Genomic DNA, 23,374 nt, shown 5'->3' on the forward strand with positions numbered 1-23,374 from the left:
TTGGTTGTTTTATTTTATGTCTGTGGTTCCTTCCTGCATCTTCCTGCCAGGTAACAACAGGACAGTCTGGCACATTTTGAGAGGGTTTTTTATTTTGTGTTAACTTTTTTTTTTTGCTTTCGTTGATGCATAAGATATTGAGCGACAGTGGGGGTAAATCACACTCTTAAGGATAGCTAGAATGGCCACAGAAACACTCAACTGTGAACCAGATTCATTAGCAGAAAGCAGGCATTACATTTAAATTGATTTCTTGGATCATTAAAAATAGGTGATTTCTTCCTAAGTGGAGTGTGGCTCAGTCTTAAGGGATGATCTTTCATTTCCAAGGGGAATTCATTTCATTTGTTGCAAATGTTCTGTTCCTCATGATTGCTTATTTCAAGAGATTTGTAATTTCACTGTAACCTCCTCTCAGTTCAGTTGTTACACTTCCTTTAATATATCATTTTTTGGCATTAATTGGGCATATACTTGAAATCCTTTGAACTTAGTGGAATTTGCAGAAGCTTATGGTTCAATGGTATGACATTTGAGATCCCAAAGTTACTCATGTGATGAGGAGGAATCAGGAGGATTTTATATAGAGATATGAGTTCCCTTCTAAATGGAATCCCCAATTTGAGGCTAGTGTATGAATTCATTTAGTCCACGAGACACTAGGCCCAATTCTTTTAAAAGGTAGGCCAGGTTTACTAGGGTTTAACACTGGCAGCCACATAAAATGATGTTGCTTACACAAAAGTCAAAAAGGATTAACCCAAAAAAGTCTTATTACTAGGCCACTAACCCATACAACCACCAAAATAAATGAAATCTTGGGCATCTCTTTAATTCTCAAGATCATGCATTATGAATGTTAATTGAAGAAGCTTGAGATGGTTAGTCTGGAGAAGAGAGAAGACTGAGGGGGTCATGATAGCTTTCAATCATTTTGAAGGACATTTAAAAGGGAATGTAGACTTGTTCTGCCCTCCATGACAGGGCTTAATTAGGGGGTTTGGGAGCATCCACAATGCTTAGCATGTAGTAAGTACTTGGGAAGTGCTTCTTGACTGACTGTTACTCAGAACTGAATACAGTGTTCTAGATGTGGTCTGATTAGGTCAAGGTGTGATAGGATGGTTGCCCTCGTAGTGTTAGATTCTGTGCCTCTGTGGGCCATCTAAGATCATCTTAGCTTTTGGAGATATCACAGGCTTGACTCATTAAACTTTCAGTCTACAGAAATCACCAAATCTTTTTTTTTTAAATTTATTATTTATTTATTTTTGCTTTTTGGTGAGGCAGTTGGGGTTAAGTGACTTGCCCAGGGTTACACAGCTAATAAGTGTCATGTGTCTGAGACTGGATTTGAACTCATGTCCTCCTGACTTCAAGGCCAGAGCTCTATCCACTGCGGCACCTAGCTGCCCCACCAAATCATTGTTGGATAAATTACTATATCATAGCCATATTTTCCTCTGCTCCTAGTTATGAAATTGATCATTTTAAGCTAAGTCAGGATTATTTTTATATTACTTTACAATTATTCCCATGAAAATTCATCTGGCACTTTTCTACTCAAGGGTAAAATCCAGAGAAGAATCTCTTAAAATCTCCCTCCAGCCCTGTGATTTTAAGCAGAAGAAAACATTGTTTTATGGATCAGGACTCAATCTGAGGAAAAGGGGAATTTAACCACAACTAGAGGTTAGACAGCCTTATGTATTGTATCTTTAGAAAGAGGGCTAATAATACACAAATCAATTGTTATTGTCACCTTTTCTCAAAGGCAGCTGGCAGCTCAGTGGTTAGAATGTGAAGTCTAGAGTCAGGAAGAGCTGAGTTCAAATGAAGCCTGAGACACTTAACTGTGTGACCCTGAGCTAGTCACTAAACCTCTATCTGCCTATGTTTCCTCAAGTCTAGAATGGAGATAAGGCCACGTCCTGGGCTGTTGTGAGGATTAAATGAGATAATATTTGTTAAGCAAAACCTAACACTTAGTAGGTGCTTAATAAATGCTTGTTTCCTTCCTTCCTATAATGTATAACTTGCAACGTGGTGTTTGCTTTTATTGTGAAATATTAATGTAGATCCAACCGGGATCTCTTCCAGTTTTACCACAGTACATAACACCAGAGACTGCCAAGCCCAGAAATAGGCTCTCTCCACTGGATGCTGAAGTCAGATTTGGCCTGAAGTTCTAATTTTCCAATGACTAAACAATCTGAAAATTGTCTGAATGCCCCAGTGTGTAATTCTGAACTTTCATCACACCTATATCTTAAGGGTGCTTCTTTTGTGGTGGGCATTGCTTTAGGTATCAAATAAATGTATGAGAAACTTACTTGGTCCAGTAATGGTCTCCCTTATTTCCTGTAAGGTGTCCATGGGGCAGCTGTACTTTAGTTGTTCATCCTTTGTTTTACTGAAGTTGTGATTTTTTTGGTGGTGGTCAGTTGTTTCTAAGAGGGTTCCTCTGAATTCTGAGTGGGTACTTGAAGTGATTAAAGCTAGAGGAGAAGCATCCCAATCAGTGTTTAATTGTGGTCAAGACCACATCACTGTAAAATTAAAATCTTTGAAGTGGCAAATCTTCTACAGAAAAACCAAGTAACCCATCTGGAACTTTGAGATTTGTATTTATATAATACTGATGCTTAGGAATTAAGGGCTAGAATTGGACGCTGTGAAGTGATAACAACTCATACTTTAGAGTTTAAAGCACTTTCCATACATTCCCTCATTTGACCTTGACAACAACCCTTTTGGAGAGGTACCATTGTTATGTCTATTTTACAGATGCAGAACCTGAGGCCTCAAAGAGGATAACTAACCTGCTCAGGGCCAGATAACTAGGAAGCATTGGTAGTGGCAATCAGCCCTAGTTCTTCTGATTCCAAATCCACAACACCACGTTTCCTCTCATAGTAGAATTCTACATACTTGGGATGGAGATAATGTTGCATTTAAAGTAATTTAAATAGGAGCTGGAGTTAATGATTAAATGAAAAGGTAGTATGTTTATAGTTCAACATTTCCTTTTTTTTTTTTTAATTTAATATAGGCCATAATCCTGTGCAGGTGTCCCATTATTCAAAATTAACTTTCACCCAATCAAAACTCTTCATTCTTATACCTTGTATAGATATTAGGCAATCTGATGATTTGAATGAATTATTTTGAACAAAAGTTTAAATGATTTCTGTTTTAACCGTGAATGGGGCAGAGAAGGCCTTATATTTTTGAAGAATGAGGGTAGCCTTCATGTGTTTCTAATTGGTAGAAATGGGACAGGACTCCTGCCTTATCCTACTACTCCATATTGACAGGGTTTTAAGGAAATGGGGCTTTATTCCTCTTGGGTGTGACTTTTCAAAATAAGGTTTTCCTTTTTCTTTGGTTTGTAGGAGGTAGGAAGAAGTTTGAGGTTGGACCTCAAATTACAAAGTAGTCAAAACTTGTCTCTGCTGTGGTTTTTCTCCTACCTCTTCAAGCCTTTCTTAACTCCTTGAACTCATCTGTAGTTTGAGAAAAAAGATTTTAATAAGACTACTGTACATTCTGTTGCAGACAGTCAGGGTGGTGGTGTGGGTAGAGAGTCGGCCCCAGAGCCAGAAAGAAAGACCTGCCTTTGACCCAAACTGGGAAAGACACTCTCTCAGTGCCTTGGGCAGCTCTTAAGATTTTAAATCTAACTCCATTGGTAGGTAAAAGGAGTTTGCTCACTTGGAGTTCACTATTCCAATGAAATCATAGGGTCAGTAAAAAGTTATATGTAGAATATGTATCATATATGTATGTATGTGTATATGGTATTTTGTTTGAATCTTCAATTTCATGAAATAGCAGTTTTCTCAAGTTTTTCATAAATTTAACATTTCAACTTAACATAGTTTGAAAGGGCATTCTTTTAAGAATGTATTCCCCCAGGTAACTTGGTTTTGACTATTTATGTTGCACCACCCCAGCTAGATTGGATTATAAGATTCTTGAAGTCAGAGACTATGCTTTAAACTTCTCTGTACCCAGGACAACAGTGCCTGGTACATAATAAGTGCTTAATAAGTCCTTCCTTCCTTCCTTCCTTTTTCCATTCATTTATTAGTTCTTTTCCTCTTTCCTTCTTTCCTCCCTCCCTCCCTCCATTTGTTAGTTCCTTCCCTTCCTCCTTCCTTCCACACCTTAATGATGGGGTCATGGGACCTGAACCCCTAAAAGGAAAAGATCATATCTTTGAAAGCAGCTCAGTCCCTGGTGTTTCGCCTGAGGCATCCGGTCCATCCCAGCCCACCTAGATATTCAATAATCCTTTTAACTGTCCTTTCACTGTGGCTCTCTGCCCCAGTCCAGACTACTTAATTCCTTTCATTGTTTGTACCTGGCCAGGTTACTTGCCACTCCTTAGTCCCATCCAGATCTTCTCACTATCTTTTCTTGTATATAAATACCAAATTTACTCTCATTAAATTGTACAGATTCTAAGAATTTCACCTGCTTCCATTGGCTACACAATAGCAGATTTACTAGGAATAACCTCGCTACTCTGGCTGAAAGAAGGCTTAAGTGGTCAAATTTTTTTGAGGCAGGACTCCCCCCACCCTTGTATTTCGGGGGTTCCTAGCACCCCAGACCTCATCGTTACCAAATGGTATAGACTCAGTCCATAGGTTTGAGTCAGCATTTGTAGTTCCAAGTTATCAACAAAATGATTCCACTTTTCCACTTTTCTTTTGCTTGAATAATGGTGGTAATATTAAAGTCCGATCTAGTGTCTCTTTTGAGCATGAAGATGTGACCGTAGGTTTACCGAGGTTATCTCAGTAGAGCATAAAGGCTAGCTTTGAGTGTGGGCCCCATATGGACCTATTGTTATGGTTGAATCACAGTACCAGGTTATTGGCAGGATGCAAGGAATGCTGACACCAGTGATACATACACATAATTCTGTAGAAGCTGTCAGCACAGCTGGTTGTGTTTTTCTTGAGGAATATACCTCTGATTTTTCTCTCCCCTACACCGCCATTTCCATTCACATTTTTAAAAATTTATTTATTAAAATGGTGTAATATCCTTTGCTAATCAGAAAGCTCTTGTTTGTTTTTTTTCCCCCACACATCAGTTGAATTAAGCAAACTCTTTAAAAACGTTTAATTTTTTTTTTTAAACCATTACAGGACATGAAAATGTAGACTGTGAAGAAAAATAATACATGGAAGGGTGTAACCAAGTAGAATTCATATATGGCACAGGATTTAGGATACCTCTTATTTCTTAATGGTTTATTTCTACAATAGGGTATAATGATCCTTTGCGTGGATTTATGTTACACCTTCTTACTGAAGATCTAACAGTATTTTTACTTTTATTTCATTTATTCTCATACTTCTAAAGTAATCAGGGACAGATAATAGCCCCACATTTTAGCTAAAGAAACTAGGGCATAGGCGAGAGCCCAAAAACACATAGAGTCAGGCTTATTAACTATATTTATGCTGTATGTACTTTTTATCTTCCCCACCAGAAATGTAAGTTCATTGCAGGTAGGGATAGTGTCATTCTTTGTCTTTGTGTTTCCAGCGCCTTACACTTAGTTGGCATTTCATATACTTGTTGATGATTTGAGGGTTAATTGAGGCCCTTCTACTCCTTTGTCTACAAAACTCGGCCCCCTCCTGGCTGCGGGATGCGAAGTGGCTGGCCTGTCACTGACAGCACTTGCTGGTGGTTACATTTTAGCAGAGAAGGTTCCGTGTGAGTGGAAAGATTTTTTTTTATTGTGGCAAGCTGGACCTCATTGGCTTGTTGATCCTCGAGGTTTGGAACCAACGGTTGGCTTGACTTCTCTAGTTCACCCGGATCTCTGCTGCTGCTGCTGTTTCTACAGCCCTCTCTGTTATTTGGTTGTGGCATTCGGTGTAGGCCTCCATTATGTTCTTGTCTCTTACGGCACCATATGTTCAGGCACCCGTAGAGGAGAATGCCGGCGATGATGAGGAGCAGAACACTGCTGGTTAGCCAGATCCCCAAGGCCAGGTCTTTCTTTCTGTTGCTGACTGATGATGGATCTTGTTCCCTAGTCTGAAAGATTCTGCACTGGTCACTGGATGGGTTTGCTGATTGGCAGGTTACACAAAGAATATACTTGGTCAGTGGAGTTAGGTTTTCAATTACAAATGAGGACTGGCTAGCAGGTACCCTCTCTTCCCTCTGAAAACTCTTCCTTGAGTATCCAGACAGCGTGCTGTCCCAGTTGGGGTGGTACATAATACTGTAGAAGCTGTCAGCACAGCTGGCCACAGCTGGCCACATCACCATTGCGGTATTTCCAGTTACATTTTGCACGATGACTCCCATTTTGATGCTGCTTGAGGAAAAAGTTCTGCCTTAAAAAACAAACAGAACTTTTTTCAGTGTAGTGCAGAAATCAGCCTTAGGAAGGTGCTAAGTGAGCCCCAGGAGAGAGAAATGTCGAATTTCAAAAGGGTATGTTAAGTAATAGCTCCTTGTAGTTGTGCAGCCATTTCATAAGCACCTGTTTTGTGAAAGATTGTGATAGGGGTTGTTGATAAGAACTGAGAGCAATGTGGTAATAGAGTAAGCTCATTGCAGGGAGGGTTTGTTTCAGTCTTTGCATTTTTATTTTCAGTGCCTAGCCCAATGCCTGGCATTTAATAGTAAGCATTTAATGCATATTTGTTGCTTGGACAGAGTATTAGCTCTGGAGGTGGAGGCCTTGGAGTCAAAACCCACTTTGGAAAGGAAATTGTTACCTTGCTGACTTTGGCCAAGTCACATAACTTCCTGGGACCTCAGTTTCCTTAATTGAAAAGTGAGGGGGTTAGACCAGATGACTTCTGAAGTCCCTTCCAGCTCTAAATCTAGATATATGATCCTGTATCCTGTAATATCCTAAATGGTTGTTTCCTAAATCTTGTAATAGTGAAACTTTTTTTTAAAATCCCATGGCCTTTTTTTAATCTTCACTTTTGGGTTCCTACAACTCCCCTCTCCCTGGTTATTTGCTCAACTCAAAATAACACAGAGGAGCATCAGAGAATAAGAATTCTGCCTTTGGTTGTAACATCTCATCCTTCTTTGGGTATAGATCTGTCTTTCAATACCCAATATTTCCTAATCAAAATAAGGGAAGATTTAAATTTTTTTTAATTAATTAATTTTATTTTAGTTTATTAGTTTATTTTAGTTTTCAATATTCACTTCCACAAGATTTTGAGTTCCAAATTTTCTCACCATCTCATACCTCCCCGTACCCCAAGATGGCGTACATTCTGAATATCCCTTCCCCTAACCTGCCCTCCCTTCTGTCTCCCACCCCTCTTCTCTTATCCCCTTCCCCTTCTATTTTCCTGTAGTGCAGGATAGATTTCTATACTCCATATGTTATTTCCCAGTTGCATGTGAAAACAATTTTTAACATTTGTTTTTAAAACTTTGGGTTCCAAATTTTCTCCCTTCCTCCCTCCCCACCCACCCTCATTGAGAAGGCAAGCAACTCAATACAGGTTATGCATGTGTAGTCATGCAAAACACTTCCATAGTAGTCCTGTTGTGAAAAACTAACTATATTTCATAAAGGAAGATTTCTGCTTAATGTTTTACTCCCATGGCCACCAACTGATGCCTCTTGGTTAAAACATAAAATTGTAACAGATCCCTGTTACAAGAAGAAGAATAGATTGTATAAGTAACAAAAATACTGACTTTATTTTATGCATACCTCCCCAGGTGAAGGCAAGGGGAAACTACATTTAATACTTAACTTGATTATTCAAATTGTGGCTTATTCATGGTGTCTGTTCTGTCCTTGTCTGTATCAGTAGGGCTGAGCACAAAGTGAAATAAAGGCTAGAGAGAGGCTGAAGAATGAAGGATATGTCTTAAAGTCATTTGTATCAATGCTGGACCCAAATTTTGATTAAAAATATTATTTTGTATCATCTGTACTTCTTGAACATACAGAGGACTCTGCTTTGTTTGCAAGAACATTCTAATTTGGAGAGCATTCAAAGTCCTTTTAGAATCCATATAAAGCTCATTCTAATTTATTTTGGGGGTTGTTGAACACAGGTATAAATATATGATATTTGCTAATATATGTTGGGATATATAGTATACATTGGAAATTCTTTATATCAGTGTGATTATAGATTTTGGACACATACTGGTAGGCACACTAATATCTTTTGATTTAGACATATCAATCAGTAGTTTAATGGATATAGTATACATTTGAGTAGTTCAGTTTGATTAATGTTTTAATCCTGTAATGGCAATATAAGATCATCCCAGCATCTACATAATTGGATAATTTTCATCCTGAAACCTAGTTCCTTTACCTTTACTTGAAATGTATCTAAATTTTTTTTTGGCTAGTATTTTTTAGCATTTTGCTGGTACATCTTTGCCTACTGAGAACTGATAATTTGGGGTTAATAGGAGCTTACACCTCAGCTCAGTGAGTGGGTGTTGTTATTTTTTATTGGAAGTAAGTGGGACCGGTAAAATATATTTTTAAGAATCTTGGCATGTTATTAAAATAAGTGACCATTAAGGAGACATCCCTTAAAAAACTTTCCCAAGGTGTTGTTTTTATTTCTTCTTCCCCTTAAAGGGAATAACAAGGTATTTAGGTTTCTGTTTTTCTACAAAAAAAGTAATTCCTTGTTATAGCTGAGAAAACATTCAAATTTATATATTTAGAAAATTAGAAAATAAATATTATGTAGATACATTTTCTGTGTGGTATTCAGTGAATGAAAAATGCATTGCTTCCACAGAACTCAGTGAAAGGTAGCTAATGAAGATGATAAAATTTCTTAATGCCAAAGGATAGGGAATGAGATACTGAAATGAAATAAGGAAAAAATATGCAATATCAGATGTGGCAGCACAGTGCCCAAGGATCAGAAATCTAATATTAAAGACCTCAGTAATGATATTTAGTGAATGCTTTGATTGGGCTTATATTCTGTGGGTCACAAAACCCTCTGTTCTTTTTAGTATATGCTTCTGGTGATAACATTGTGAGCAAGATATATTTCTTGGTGTATAATAGTTCACTAGACACTTGTAGACTATTTTTTCAAACCTAAAAACCTTGTGAAGTTTTAACATTTTTAGTTCGCTGTTTATTTGGTTGTGTGTGTGTGTATACACACATACACATACACACAAATATATTTTATACGATGTTTTTTAGGAAAGATTTTAAATTGTGTGTCAAATTGCATTTCAGTTTACCCAATTGAACATTATAGACAAATTAAGTACATCTGCACTCAATCTTGGTCCTTCACCCTAAAACTTAAAAGGTGGCTAGGATTAGAAAGAGAGATGTGAGGAGGAAACAAAACAAACTAGGGTATCTTACGAGTTAAGGATCCAGGTTGTATAAAGGTTTTGTTTTTTTTAATTATGATTCTTATGCACATCTGTAGTATTTAGCAAAAAGGTTTATATATCTAACCCAAGGATTTTTAAACTTTTTTTGTGTGTCAGGAACCCCTCTGGAAATCTAAAGAAGCCTATGTACCCCTTCTCAGAGTAATGTTTTTAAATCCATAAAATAAAATGCATGGAATAACAAAAGAAACCAATGGTTAATGAAAATAAAGATGTATTTTTTTTCCCATCCAAGTTCACAGACCTCCCCCCATTCTATCCAAGGACAGGATACCAGGCTCAGAATATCTGATCTAGCCTGTCAAGCTAATGTATTGGATACACAATTTAAAATTTTTTCCGAAACTCAGTTTGATTCAGGATTTAAAATTTCTTTGAATTTGGGTTTGTGTGTTTGTTTTGGTAGGAATAATGTATATTGAAAAGCAATGAAATAAGTTATATTCAGTAATAGTAATTAAAATGGAAAAAATGTTAATGTATAGAAGAACTCTTATAAAAACCAAGATGATCACTTATTACCAAAACTTAGGTTTGTAGAATCATAGAATTTGATAAAAGTTTTTAAATAATTAAAACTTCTGTCATTTGGGAAAATGGTTTGTGGAAAGTTAATTACTAGTCCTTTAAATAAGTAGGCTCAGAAAGCCATCTAGAGGTTTGAATAAAATAGCAGTACTCACCTTAAAAGGATCCAGTGCTTTTGGAAAAGATTTTTTTCAGCGGTTTTTTTTTTTTTTTTGGAAAGGAAAGCAAAGTTTTTCTGTGTCCCTGCTACCAGGGAAGATTCCTTCTTGCAGCCCTATAAGCCCATCATCATCTTTACAGGCTCTGGAGGCTGAGTTCTTCTTGCCTGACACATTTTTCTTTTCCAGAGATGCCAGGTGATACTGTTTCTCTGTCCTCTACTTGTATTCATGTGTGAGCACGTGTGGTTATCATGAGATACACCCCCCTCCCACCACCACCACCAAATGATGGTATTCTCTTGCTTCTTCTTGAACAAGTGCCTTCTACCTTAAGTATTCCCATTACATTGTGTAGCTTGATTCAGTGATGCTCCAAATGAAGAATGTTAGCACTTCAATGACATCAGCAGAGTAAGAGTCTTTTTTTTTTTGGTTGAGTGTGAGTGTGTGTGTGTGTGTGTGTGTGTGTGTGTGTGTGTGTGTAAGGGAGTAGGAATGGGGGAGAGGTGGCAAGAGGGTTTAGGTTAAGTAGGACTTTTATTTTTTAAAGGAATCAACTTCCTGATGAAGTCAACCTCAGCTCTCATGTAACAGGTTTCAGCCTCTTAACTATCAATTTGCAGCATTTCTGATTTGATAATTCCTTCTCACAGTTTGAGCCAGCATTTTTGGTTAGGCTTTTCTCCAACTGCTTTGTGCATAAGACATTTTTTAAGCAAAATACTCATAGGGAATATGAATATACATATTTATTATATAATAGTTTTTAAAAGCCAAGAGCATCATGCCAGATGAATTGAAATATTAAAGAGGAAAAGTGTTCAGAGCTGAAAGCTTTGCCGTTTAAGAGCACAATTAACTATATGCTATACTTAACTTTGTTTTCAATAGAATTCTATAGCATTAAGTAACACCAAGGCACATAGTAGAAATGATTTTTGTTCGAAAGAAAGAAAGAAATTTGAGATTTCTAATAGATAAAATAGGATTAGTATCTGTAAGAATATGAAACTAAAAAGCACATGAAACTATATTGAAAAATCACTTTACATCATATTGTAGTATTTCTAACCTGTGGTTTTATATCCATTTGGGAAAAAAGTGAATCCTTTTTTATGTTCAGTATTGATAAGAAATACTTCCCCAAATATCATACTCTCTGATCCCTTAACCCTTTGTAATCAGTCAATAACTATTAAGTCCCTGTGATATGTGAGGTAATATGATCTGCAGTGATTGGTAACTGAGGAAGAAATAAATCTGCCCTCTTTTAAAGAAATATGTTCAGGTCTTGATGGCTTGTTCTATCTTAACCAGCAAATCTTGCATCCTTAGGATGCAAGATTCCTCCATCTTCCTCCATCTTTCATCCCATCTTCACGACTGCTGACCACAGCCTTGGATTGAGTAAAACATTAATTTAGTTGAGAGAATTATTTTAGGTCACGTTAAGTCATTTTGCTCAAAATGTATCCACTAGGTTATAAAAAAAAAGCACTATGATTTGTGATTCAATCTTTTTTAATTTAAAAATTAATACTAATGTTTGGTTTAGTGACCAGTAATTTAGTGCAGTTTTAGTGATCTGGTCCAAATCTCTGATACTGACAGTGAAACTTTGTTTTAAGAATGGCACTAATGATGAATCTGAATTATGTTTTCATAATTTATTTATTCAGGTAGTTTTATTGTTGCTCCTTTCTGTTCTCTGCTCCCGTCTTCCCTTTTTGAGAGTGCCTCATTTCTCATAAGTTCCACCATCGAACTCCATTAGAATATTAAAATGTTTGTGATCTGTGGCTTCCTCTAAGCAGTAGTGTATAAAATTCAGGATTCCAGTCATCTTTCATATTCTAATCAAAGGCCTTTAACTTTTTCCAGGGTTCTGTTCTGTGTAGCTTCTCATAATCTCAGAAACATCTGTTATAGTTGGAATTTGTGAAAGTAATAGCACACGGTTTTGCATGTATGTCATCATTTCCACAAAGTATAGCACTGTCACCAGGTACATAACAAAGTCCTCCATGCAGATTAAATTCTATCTCTACGGACAACAAAGCGTTCTGAAGTGTTCTTGTTGCATATGTGTTCTAGAATCAAAACAGTGATCATGTTTCCCCCGAGTCTTTTCTTCTTCAAGTTAAACATCCCTGGTTTCTTCAACTGAGCCTCATATCCCATGAACTCAAAGCCTCTCACTCCTGGTTGCTCCCCTCAGTGTTTGATTTCCAGAACTGGACGCAGTACCCTAGATGTGGGCTGATCAGGACAGATTACGGGGGGATTATGATCTCTTTATTCCTGAAAGCCATGCCTCTTACTGTAGCCACCTAAAACCTCCAGTTCTTTTTCAGACAGACTGATGCTTAACATTGCTTCCCATATATGAAATTTATAGTTGATTTCTTTGAGCCCAACTATAAGGTAACATTTATGCCTATTGAATTTATCTTGTTAGGTTTAGCTTGATGTTTTAGTCTGGCAAGGTCTTTTGGAATACTGATCCTGTCATCCACTGTCAGTCATCTATTCCAACTTTGTATCATCAGCAAATTTGAAAATAAAACTAGTTAGCTTTTATTTTATACTGATTTATTCCATATAAAACATTTTTACATTCATTCTCTCAATACTAGACCTGGAATTTAAATCTCCTTGTGGCTGTGAAGTGTCATATTCTGCAGCAGGTACATCAGTCATTGGAGTTGCCATCCAGGTATAGAATAACAGCTCTTTGCCCAATAGCAGGTATAGTAGAAGGACTTGGGTTTAGATCACAAGGGTGGAGAACCTGTGACCTCAAGGCCACATGTGGCTTTCTAGGTCCTTGGGTGCTGCCTTTTGACTGAGTCCAAGTTTTACAGAACAAATCCTTTTATTAAGGGGATTTGTCCTATGAAGTTTGGATTTAGTCAAAGGGCCACACTTGAGGATCTAGAGGGCCACATGTAGCCTTGAGGCCTCAGGTTCCATACCCCTGGTTTAGGAAATAGCGGGTTCTTGGCTTCAGCATATAATAGTTGTGTGACTAGGGGCTAGTCAGTTAACCTGAGGCTCCCTATAAAACAGGGATGTTATTTTAATTACCTCCCAGGATTGTTGTGGAAAACAAAACAAAACAAAACCAAAAAACCCAACAACCATAAATCATAATTGTAAGTAGTTATTGAAATGTATCCATAGTATAGAAATGAGACCCATTTGTACCCGAAGTACTGACACCAACTTTAAGGATACTAAATAAGTGGTTCTGTAGCTAAGGTATCATTCATGTGAGCACACATGATACAGCCAGAAGAAAGCACAGATAAAGATACAAAGTTTCTGGCAAACAATTTGAGAACTTAAGGGCATAAAAGTGTTATTTTCGTCACTAGCACTCCTCAAAGATTTAAGAACAAGAGGCAGCTCCGGGCAACAAGTAGTTAGCTAAGAAACTGTATCTAAAAATAGGATTTGGATTTCTGGACCATAGCTTAAACTATAGGAACGACAGGTTCCTGGCCAGGAATGGAGTCCTGGTAGAGTATATTTGTCTTATGTCTTGTAAATCCCAACTAAAGGGCTTTCTTTATAGTTGAGTGACATGGAGAGCAAAATTTATTTTAAAGCGGACACAGTCTTACTGTTAAAGTTTTGTCTGACAGGATACTGATCCTGTCATCCAGTGTTAGCTATCCATCTCAACTTTGTGTCATCTGTATGTTTAAAAACAAAATTAATATATTTTATAGTGCTTTATACCATACAAAGCATTTTTACATTCATCCTCCAATTACCAGTTGTAGAATTTTAAGCTCCTTGTGGCTGTGAAGTACCACGTTTGGCATGCAGATACATCAATCATGGGAATTACCATTCAAGTATAGAACAGCATCTATTCTCCCAGTAGCATAGGAAAGTGTGTAGTGTAGGAAGAAGAGTTGTAAAAACGTCTAGAAGTTCAAGACAGATGAATGAAATCTAAGAAAGGAGCCAGTGATGAATTACAAGTATGTCAACCAGGCAAAATTTAAAAAAAGAACAAACAAACCTTTGCAGGGAAGGAAAATTCAACCTCACAAGACTAAGATAAGTGACTGGAATGTAGATCTAGGCCTAATTCAAAAGAAACAGGATAGAGGAAAGGGGACATTTCGTTATATGTTGAAAAGCTGAATTAATGAGGAAAAATTTAAGAACTAGAGAAGATTAGCATGTTGGAAAGCACTGGGGTGGAGAAAAACAGTAAGAAACAGAAGCAGCATTGTCACTAGAGTATACCACAGACTGCTTCGACTGAGAGAAAATAGATGACTTTGGAAAAGAGATTATAAGCATGACACAAAGGTGTATAATATGATAGTGTTAGGAGACTTTAGTTATTCAGATATTGACTGGAACTCCCTCTACTATAAGTGGATCAGCTAATGATTGGTAGTTTTGACATAATGATAATTTTATTCTTTCAAAAGGTGGAGGAAACAACAAAGGGAAATTCTATTATGAATCAGATCTTTATGAACAGCCAGTTTGTTGCAGTACCAGTGAGAAGAACCTTAGGGGCCTGTAAACACATCCTTTTATAATTTGTAATGGAAAAGGAGAGGAAAGCAAGAAATTGGTCTGATGTGCACTGTAGATTTTAAAGAGTCTATTTCAGAGAATTCCAAGAAAAGACAGGGAGGATCCCAAGAACTGGAATTCTACAGGGAAGCAATTGCTGTGAGGAGGAAAAGGAGAGTCATCTAAAAATACCAGTGTTGATGAACTAGGAATTCAGCCAGAAGGTAACAGAGGCTGCATATAAAAAGTATGGCATGGTCCTGTAAGATTTTAAGGCAAATGGCTTCTCAGTGATGCAGATTCCCTGCCCCTCCCCACTTCTCATCTTCTATGACTTTGTTGAGTTCTCTCTAATATTTGAACTTGACTTTGACTTCTGGATCAAATGAGATAATATAAAAGCTTGGCATATAGTAAGTGCTTTAAAATGCATATTCTCTTTCCTTCTCTTCTGGAAAAATTTTAAATTATTATTAAAAGGGGTGGATGATCAATGTCTAGAGAAGGAAGCAATAATCACAGAGCCCAGATAGACTAATCTTATTTCCGTTTTTTAACAATTACTAGGGATAGACCAAGAAAATGTTGTAAATATAATTTCCTTGGCTTTTAGCAAACCATTTGACAATATCTCTTGTATTATTCTTTTTTTGGGGGGGGTGTGGGGAAGTTAAGTGACTTGCCCAGGGTTACAAAACTAGTAGGTGTCTGAGGCAGGGTCTTTTTGTGTTTGTGTAGGGGGGAAGTATGGGTTGGGTTTGAGGGTCTATATGATGTCTTCCAACCCTTGAGCTTCTTCAGTTCTGAATTTGGGCACTTTCACAGCTCCCAAATTGAAATATAAAAAATGAATAGGCCCCAGCATTCTTGTGCCCTCCATACCTCCATTTTTTCTCAGTTTATTCCTGTAGCCATCCTAGCACAGCCATTTATGTATGATTTGTGCCAGACAAATAGAAAGCCAATTTGATTACTTGTTAAATTAAAAGGGCAGACTGGTGAATTCTGTGGGCACATTTTAGTATCTATTTTCAAAGCTTCTAGAAACCATATCCTTTTGTGCTCTTGCTGTATTCCTAAATCAAGATCAAATTCCCAAACATGCAAACTAATAGCAATCTGGCTCTGTTTCTATGGTTATGCTCCCCTTCATATAAGAAACTATGCAAAGATTGTGCCAGCATCCAGCATCAGATGCTCTCTCTTGCCCTGATCCAAGAGCTAACACCCACACCTAGTCAGTCTGTGCCTTCTTTTAGACATGGATGTGCTCAGAATGAGATTTCTTGGCCTTAAGATTATGAGAGTTTTGACTTTCCTGGATATTTTTGTAGGTGTTAGGAATTAACCAGTACTAACCATTAAACTAACCAACCAACAAACAAATAAACCTAGAAGACTTACTATTTTAAATGAAAAGGCTTGGTATGTGTCCTAAGATTTTTTTTAAAAACATGGTTAAAGTCAAAGGAGCCCTTAACCTTTTTACCTCTATGCCTGACCCAAACAACCACCTGGAATTCCTCTATTTTATATAAACCGCTCCTTGAGACTCGTGAATTTGGAAGGCCTGGAAAAAAAACATTACTGTGCCATTTTTGATCTTGGTGTGACTCACTGGTAGTCATGTTGGTAGGAGAGAAGAACCTAGGCCTGTTAGAAATGCCTTTAACTTTTAGGTCTAGAAAGCAGGATTTTGTTTGCCTAGATAGGATCCCGACTTAATTTGTCTTCAGGTATACCTTGTTTCTTAGAAGTCATCTGGAGGCCATAAATTGACAGGCATAAAGGTTATAGAAGCTCCTATTCCCTCTGGTTATCCTTGAATTCATAGGCGTACAGCAAAGGGGTGGGGGGTGGAATTTCTTGTAAATTATGGACCTTTGGCATGGACTCCTTAGCTTATGGACCCCTTCTCATAATAATGTTTTTAAATAATTGAAGAAAATGCTAAATTTTATTCAGTTTAGTGAAAATAAAGATGTAGTTTTTCCTATCCTAGTTCATAGACCCCTTTCGCAAGGACCCACAAATTCCAGATTAAGTACTCTGGTTTGGAGGAAAGAGCAATAGATTTGGTGTCTGGATTCCCAGGCTCTAATTCCAGTTTGTAATCTTACTAGCTCTCAGACTGTGGGTAGATCACTTCATCCCTCTGAACCAGTTTCCATATCTATAAAATAAGGCTAGTAATACTACATAAATGTTAGCAGTTAATACTACTAGTATTGGTGGAATTAATGTGAATGATAAGTTCCCTTGAAGTGGTCATATTATTTGACTACTGTCTATTTCCGTTGGGCTGGACCCAATGACTATATTTTACATACAGTTTCAAATGAGTGCAAATTTAAATACATGAGACCACTTAGAGGGATTCATTATTTGCACTAATTTGGACCTGGCTTATATAGCAAAGTCTCTTGGCATTGAAACCAGTTCATTTGCTTATTCCTGTATAAATGGTTAATATTTTTTGAGCTGATTAATCAGAAAGCCCTCTGACTTTAGATTTGACCCCAATACTGGTTTTAAACTAAATAGTACTTGCATTTTTCCTCTCTACTGAACTTTTGGTCCAAAGAGTGTTCAAATTCTTCAGTAGTCAGTGTATGTAGGGAAGTATAATTGTGATAACAAGCTGATAGTGTAAGAATCACAATTAGTAGTGTTGACCCAGTGTCCTAGAATATAGGACTTGGGTAGAATATGTATCTTTTGAATCTTTATTCACTTCCTACTCCTGGAGAATAGGAGTTAGACCTCCTCTGTTTTCTCTTCAAGCACTCTGATCAGCCAATTAATACCTAATAGTTACATAAACACTGATTTTGAACCAAAAATTCAAGCCTAGGAAGAGTCAAGAGGTATCAATGATAACTATTTAAGGACATACACTTTTTAAAGCAATCTCTTATAATAGAATTTATTTGATATTTGTGCTGTGTATTATGCATATTAATTTATTCTACAATTTAGTTTTCATCTTTGTAAGTGAAGAGCTGTACATTTGACTCTTACTTCCACTGAGTGTTAAGCCATGATGTTATTCATAATGAATTTTTTCCCTCTTTCCACTTCTTTTTCTCCTATTCTCTAGGCTTTGAACTTGGCCTACTCAAGCATTTATAGCAACTATAGAAACTTCGTGGGTCCTCCACATTTTAAAGTCATCTGCAGACTTCTTGGCTATCAGGGCATTGCTGTGGTAATGGAAGAGTTATTAAAGGTCGTCAAGAGCCTGGTAAGTTTACAAGTTTACATTTCTCCCATCTATTCTTTTTCCTTTATCTGGACATTTTAATTCATGTAGGTGGAAAGAGAATGTAGGCCAGATAATCCTGTTTTTCTTTCTGTTCACTGTGATTCTATATATATTTTTTTAAAGAATAGTTAAAATTTAGCTTCATAAATATCTTAATTCATATTGGGATGACTGCCACCCTTCTTCTCTATGTGGAATCCAAGAAGGAATAGTTCCAGGCTATTTTTATTGATTTGTCTGGTTTAAAAACCCACACACGCACACATGCACACACACACACACACACACACACAAACAGACACGCACGCACACACACACACACACACCCCATTTGTTCCTTAAAAAGAAAGGTACAGGAGCAGCTAAGTGGCGCAGTGGATAGAGTACCGTCCCTGGAGTCAAGAAAACCTGAGTTCAAATCCAGCCTCAGACACATAACACTTACTAGCTGTGTGACCCTGGACAAGTCACTTAACCCCAGTTGCCTCTCAAAAAAAAAAAAAAGGTACTGTACATATATAAAAGTACCATTAACATTTTGGTTGTTGGGTTGGATTTAAAAAAAAAAAAAAAAACAACAAAAAAAACTACCTACCAAAGGCCTAATCAGAAAGACTTCTGGGTGAAGTAATCAACAAAGTAGAAGCCAAGATAATTTCTCTGATCCTTTTCACCTCTCAAACATCTCCAAAATTAGAATAATGTATAAGAGATAATGCAATTTCAGTTGTCTTCAAGTCTGTGACACTCCAGTGGGGTCCATTTTTTGCCTTATCTTCCACCCCCAGGCCATCCACTGGCTTGCAACTGAACTCAACTCGGTACCACCCTTTACTCCATCCTGAGGCACACACACACAAAATGGTAAAAGCTTGTTCTGCCTGGGACTACAAAGTGGAAGTACAGAGGTACTTAGACTTGAGAGAACCTCAGAACCAAGGAAACTAGGGCAAGATATTAGAATGTGTGAGTGAATCCATTGGGCCTAAAGTAAATCCTGATGGGGCCAGTTCTTTCCTTCTAGTCAATTGGGGCAGAGATTGAGGCTCGTGAAATGTAGATTCCCTAGAATGGGAGGAGGCCGAGACAGTTTTGATGTTCAGCCCACAAAGAAACCTCTCCCAAAGGGGAAAGAGTCAGAAAGAAAGTAATAAGAGAAATGTAAGGAAAAAAGCCTGAATTATCAAAACTCTCATGAGGAAGAAAACTCCATTAAAAACTTTGAACATAAGCACTCCTCTCTAATTACTGACCCTCCCTGGCTTCCTTTAAGTCCCAACTAAAATTATGCCTTCTACAGGAAGACTTCCCCAACTTTTCCGAATTTCAGTACCTACCTTCTGTTAATTATTTCCTATTTATCCTATATAATAGCTTGCTTTTGTTTGTATGTTGTCTCCTCTGTTAGACTGTAACCTTCTTGAGGGAAGGAATTGTCTTTTGCATCTTTTTGTACCTTATCCCTAGTGTTTAGCAGAGTGCCTGGCACATGGTAAGTATTGATTGATGCTAATAGCAGAAGGGAAAATAATCATCTAAATATGGCCAGACATCTATGAATAATTATTGCAAGACAAAGGAAAATGAATCAACACCTTTTGAAGCACAGGACCCCGTGGATTCTCTAGAGAGGTAAAATCACAACAAAATGTTTCTTAGTGGTTCAAGAGAGAAATAAGAGTTGTGGAAATAGGTGTTATGGTCTACACCCCAGAAACAATTGGCAGAAAAGAAATAGTACCTCTGTGGAAAATCTCATCAAAGAAACAAAGAGAGGACAACAGATTGGAAATGCAAAAGTTTTCTGTAGAAATGAGATTTTAATTATGATCTAAAGGAAACCAGGGAAGGCAGCAAGTCAAGTTGAGGAAGGATAACATTCCTGGCAGAAGTGAAGGATAATTTGGAAGAAAAGAAGCAAAAAGCAATCATGTTACAAGAAAACATGATCTCTATACAAACCAAACATATTGACCTCAATGACAGACAGTATTGAGACAACTTAAAGATCATAGGTCTCCCAGAAGAACATAAGTCAAAAAATCCGACTACCATCATGCAAGAACTAATCAAGAAAACTGGCCAGAAATTCTGAACACAGAAAACAAGGTGCTGATCAAAACAATCCATAGATTGCCTCCAGTAAAAAAAAAAAAAAAAGTCCTATGCTACAAACTGCAAAACCCATGGTGGATAAATTTATGGTTTCATTGGCAAACAATCATTCTGCAGATGATCAGGAGAAAAACTTTCAAATATAAAGGAAAAGAAATTTGAATAATTCAAGACTATTCTGCATGCACTCAAAACCACTGGAGATGGAAGAATATGTTCTAAAGAACAGAGAAATTCAAGATGACATATCCAGCAAACCCAAGGTGACAAACGTACCCTGCAAACCTAAGCCTGACCATCAATGAAAACAGATGAATGTTCACTAATAAGGCATTTGAATCCCATTCATAGAAAGAAAACCAGACTTGAGCAGATTATTTCTTTGCAAACAGTGCAGAGGATAGAAATACAAGAAAGATATATATATATATGTGTGTGTGTGTGTGTATATATATATATATATATATATACTGCAACTAGGGAAGGCCCAGGTAATAAATTACCCTAGAAAAAAGGGGGAGGGGAGGTGGAGAAAAGCCTTATCAGCTTTTAACTGTACCTCTAGGTCTCTCTCTCCCAGGAAGGACTCCTCCCTGAAAGGATTAGGTTAATGATGAGGCTGAGAGAAGTCTTTGATTACTTCCCTTGATAAGGAATTTGGAAAGGAGAGAGAAGGAAAAGAAAGAGAACAAGCATTTAGTAAGTACCTACTATATGCCAGGCACTGTATTAAATGCTTTACAAATATTATCTTATTTGATCCTCACAACAACCCTGTTATTATCTGTATTTTACAGTTAAGGAAACTGAGGCAGATAGTGTTTAAATTGACAGGGTCACACAGATTTAATGATTTTAAGAAAATGATTCTCCAGGGCTTGCTGAAAGTTTAGGGACTGTTCTCTTTGATGAAGCAAGATGTTAATTGAACTGTTACTAAGCTGTGAACCCTTGCCCAATCTTGATTGTGAAGTTTTTGTCTTCTGTGTCGAAATGCTATTTATAACTCTAAAATGGCTTGCATGAGAGATATTATTTGGGGCCATGGAATAACTACTTCTGCCTGTCTTTAATCCTCTCTCTCTAAGCAGAAATGTTGACTAAATTGGATCTCGTGTAAGTCTATGAATAGTTCACAGTAAGAGTAAAAGGCAAAAGTACAGGTCTTCTCTCATCCTGTAGCTTTAATTCCTTACATCTTCTCCAGCTTTGGAGATACCATGTAGCGATTATCTCTCTCCAAGATGCTTGCTACTTAAGACTCTGCACTCCTCTCTCTTGTCTTAAACCTAGGGTCATTCTCAGCACAATCTCCAGGGCTGGTGTTCTCTTTCCTGTGTGAGAAGGCTAGATTTCCAAGATCATTCCCTTTAGGTAAACACTGTCCCCTGCTCTGCAAAGGAGGCTGAGGTTCAGAAACATTGTCCATGAACTGCCTTAACCACATGGGTAAACATATAGAGCTCCGATGAGCTTCTTCAGGACGTTATCACTGCCTCAGCTCCTGCTGTTTCTTGAACTGGGAACATTCATTCTGGAGTCTTGAGTCTCTTACCCATCCGTGTTCACATAAAGGGTGAGCACACATAATTCCTGTGCACTCTGCCATGAGGAAGCTGTTAATAGCTCTTGGTGAAGAGTCTCCATATATGCATATATGGCCTTCTCTCATCTCTATAGAGCAGATCGGCTGCTCCCAGAATTTCAAAGGCAGGACAAAAAGGAGCTTTTATAGTGCTTTAAAGCTTACCAAAGGGGGCAGCTAGGTGGCTCAGGAGATGGAGTACCGGCCCTGGATTCAGAAGGACCTGAGTTCAAATCCAGCCTCAGACACATAACACTTACTAGATGTGTGACCCTGGGCAAGTCACTTAACTCCCATTGCCTCCCCCCCCCCCAAAAAAAAAGCTTACCAAAAAATGCTTTCCTCCAAATGACGTTGTGAGGTAAGTAATACAGGTACTTAATTTTAACAATTAGGAAAACTGATGCTCAAGGTGAAGCAGTCTGCCCAACAGTCACATAGCTTATTACAAGGTCAGAACCGAATGTAAGCGCTTTGGGTGATAAGGTTGTTTCTTCTTCCAAGTAACACGTAATGCTTAATTAGGTGACTGAATAATTGGTCCTCAGATCTCCTGGCTCCAAAAGTTTTTTTTTGTTTGTTTTTTGTTTTTTCCAGGACCCCCACACCACCTCTCAAAATAGAAGAAGGCGGGGGCGGGGGGGGGGGGGGGGGAATTGGCATAGTAGATAGAGCTCTGGCCTTGGAGTCAGGAGGGATCTGAGTTCAAATGTGGCCTCGGACACTTGACACTTACTAGCTGTGTGACCCTGGGCAAGTCACTTAACCCTGAATTCACCAAAAAAGCAAAAATTAAAAATTAAAAAAAATAGAAGAATTAGGGTAGTAAAAAAGAACTTAGATTGGATGGGAGTCAGAGCTTTGGAAGTAGAAAAAACTTTAACCTTGGAAGTAGAAAAAAATAGGAGGCCACCATAACTCGACATTTTTAAGTCCTTTTAAAGTAAAAAACATTGACAGAGATAGATACTCTGTTTTTGGCCCTCTGTGATGACTAGTAAGACCTACTATTTTCCTGCGGCTCTCTTATTGAATCTGGACTTTGTGGTCTTGTTGTTAAGGTGGTAGCTAATTACACAGAGAGAAGGAAAGGCAGTGTAAATAAGGGCTCCTGCAGAAAAGTCACAGCTTAGCCACTTACTCTTGAGTACTTACTGGGGTTAAGACTGTAGGAGTTCTATTTCTCTGGTAAAAAACACACCTAATAAACACAAGGCAGGAAGGATTTTTTCCATCAATATAGAGTACATTATTGACCAGTTCATGCCCATTATTATTATTATTTTAAATTTATTTTCTGCAACTGTGACTGTTAGAACATTCTTTCTACGTGTTCCAGTTTTTAAAGTTCACTTGATTCTTTTTAAAATAGATTTTTATTGACGCCTTGTGCTTTTACATCACCCACATTTCCCTCTGTGTCCTTCCCCACTTCCCCTCCCAAAGAACTATCCCTTCAACAAAGAATAATTTTTAAAAATAGGAAAAAAGGGGGAAAAAAACCCTCAGCAAAACTACATAAAAAAAAACCCTACTGTTATATGCAGTGTTTCACACCCAGGAACATCCACTTCTGCACAAGAGTGAAGGGAAGTGTCTTTTCGTATCATTTCTTTGAGTCTAAGCTTGGTTTTTATAATATCACAGCATTCAATTTCATTTGTTTAGTGGTTTGTGTTCTTTCTGTTTACATTCTTATAATCCATTTGTATGTTGTTTTCTTTATTTCACTTTGACTCGGTTCACATAAGTCTTTCCATACTA

General features: G+C 37.5%; 1 protein-coding gene and 1 pseudogene across 5 annotated transcripts in view; one reads left to right on the forward strand and one right to left on the reverse strand.

Moving 5' to 3' along the window:
* Positions 1 to 23,374, forward strand: part of CYFIP1 (cytoplasmic FMR1 interacting protein 1) — a 178,005-nt gene that overhangs the window by 131,396 nt on the left and 23,235 nt on the right. For all 5 annotated transcript variants that reach the window (XM_027859446.1, XM_027859445.1, XM_027859444.1 and 2 more), the window contains one exon: positions 17,746 to 17,889. In XM_027859446.1, the coding sequence (XP_027715247.1) occupies positions 17,746 to 17,889 (144 nt within the window). The remainder of the gene's footprint in view (positions 1 to 17,745; positions 17,890 to 23,374) is intronic.
* LOC114041159 lies at positions 5,641 to 7,757 on the reverse strand (annotated as a pseudogene).

This window comes from Vombatus ursinus, unplaced genomic scaffold (genome assembly GCF_900497805.2).
Source record: "Vombatus ursinus unplaced genomic scaffold, bare-nosed wombat genome assembly UNPS02014168.1, whole genome shotgun sequence".
Taxonomy (NCBI): Eukaryota; Metazoa; Chordata; class Mammalia; order Diprotodontia; family Vombatidae; genus Vombatus; species Vombatus ursinus.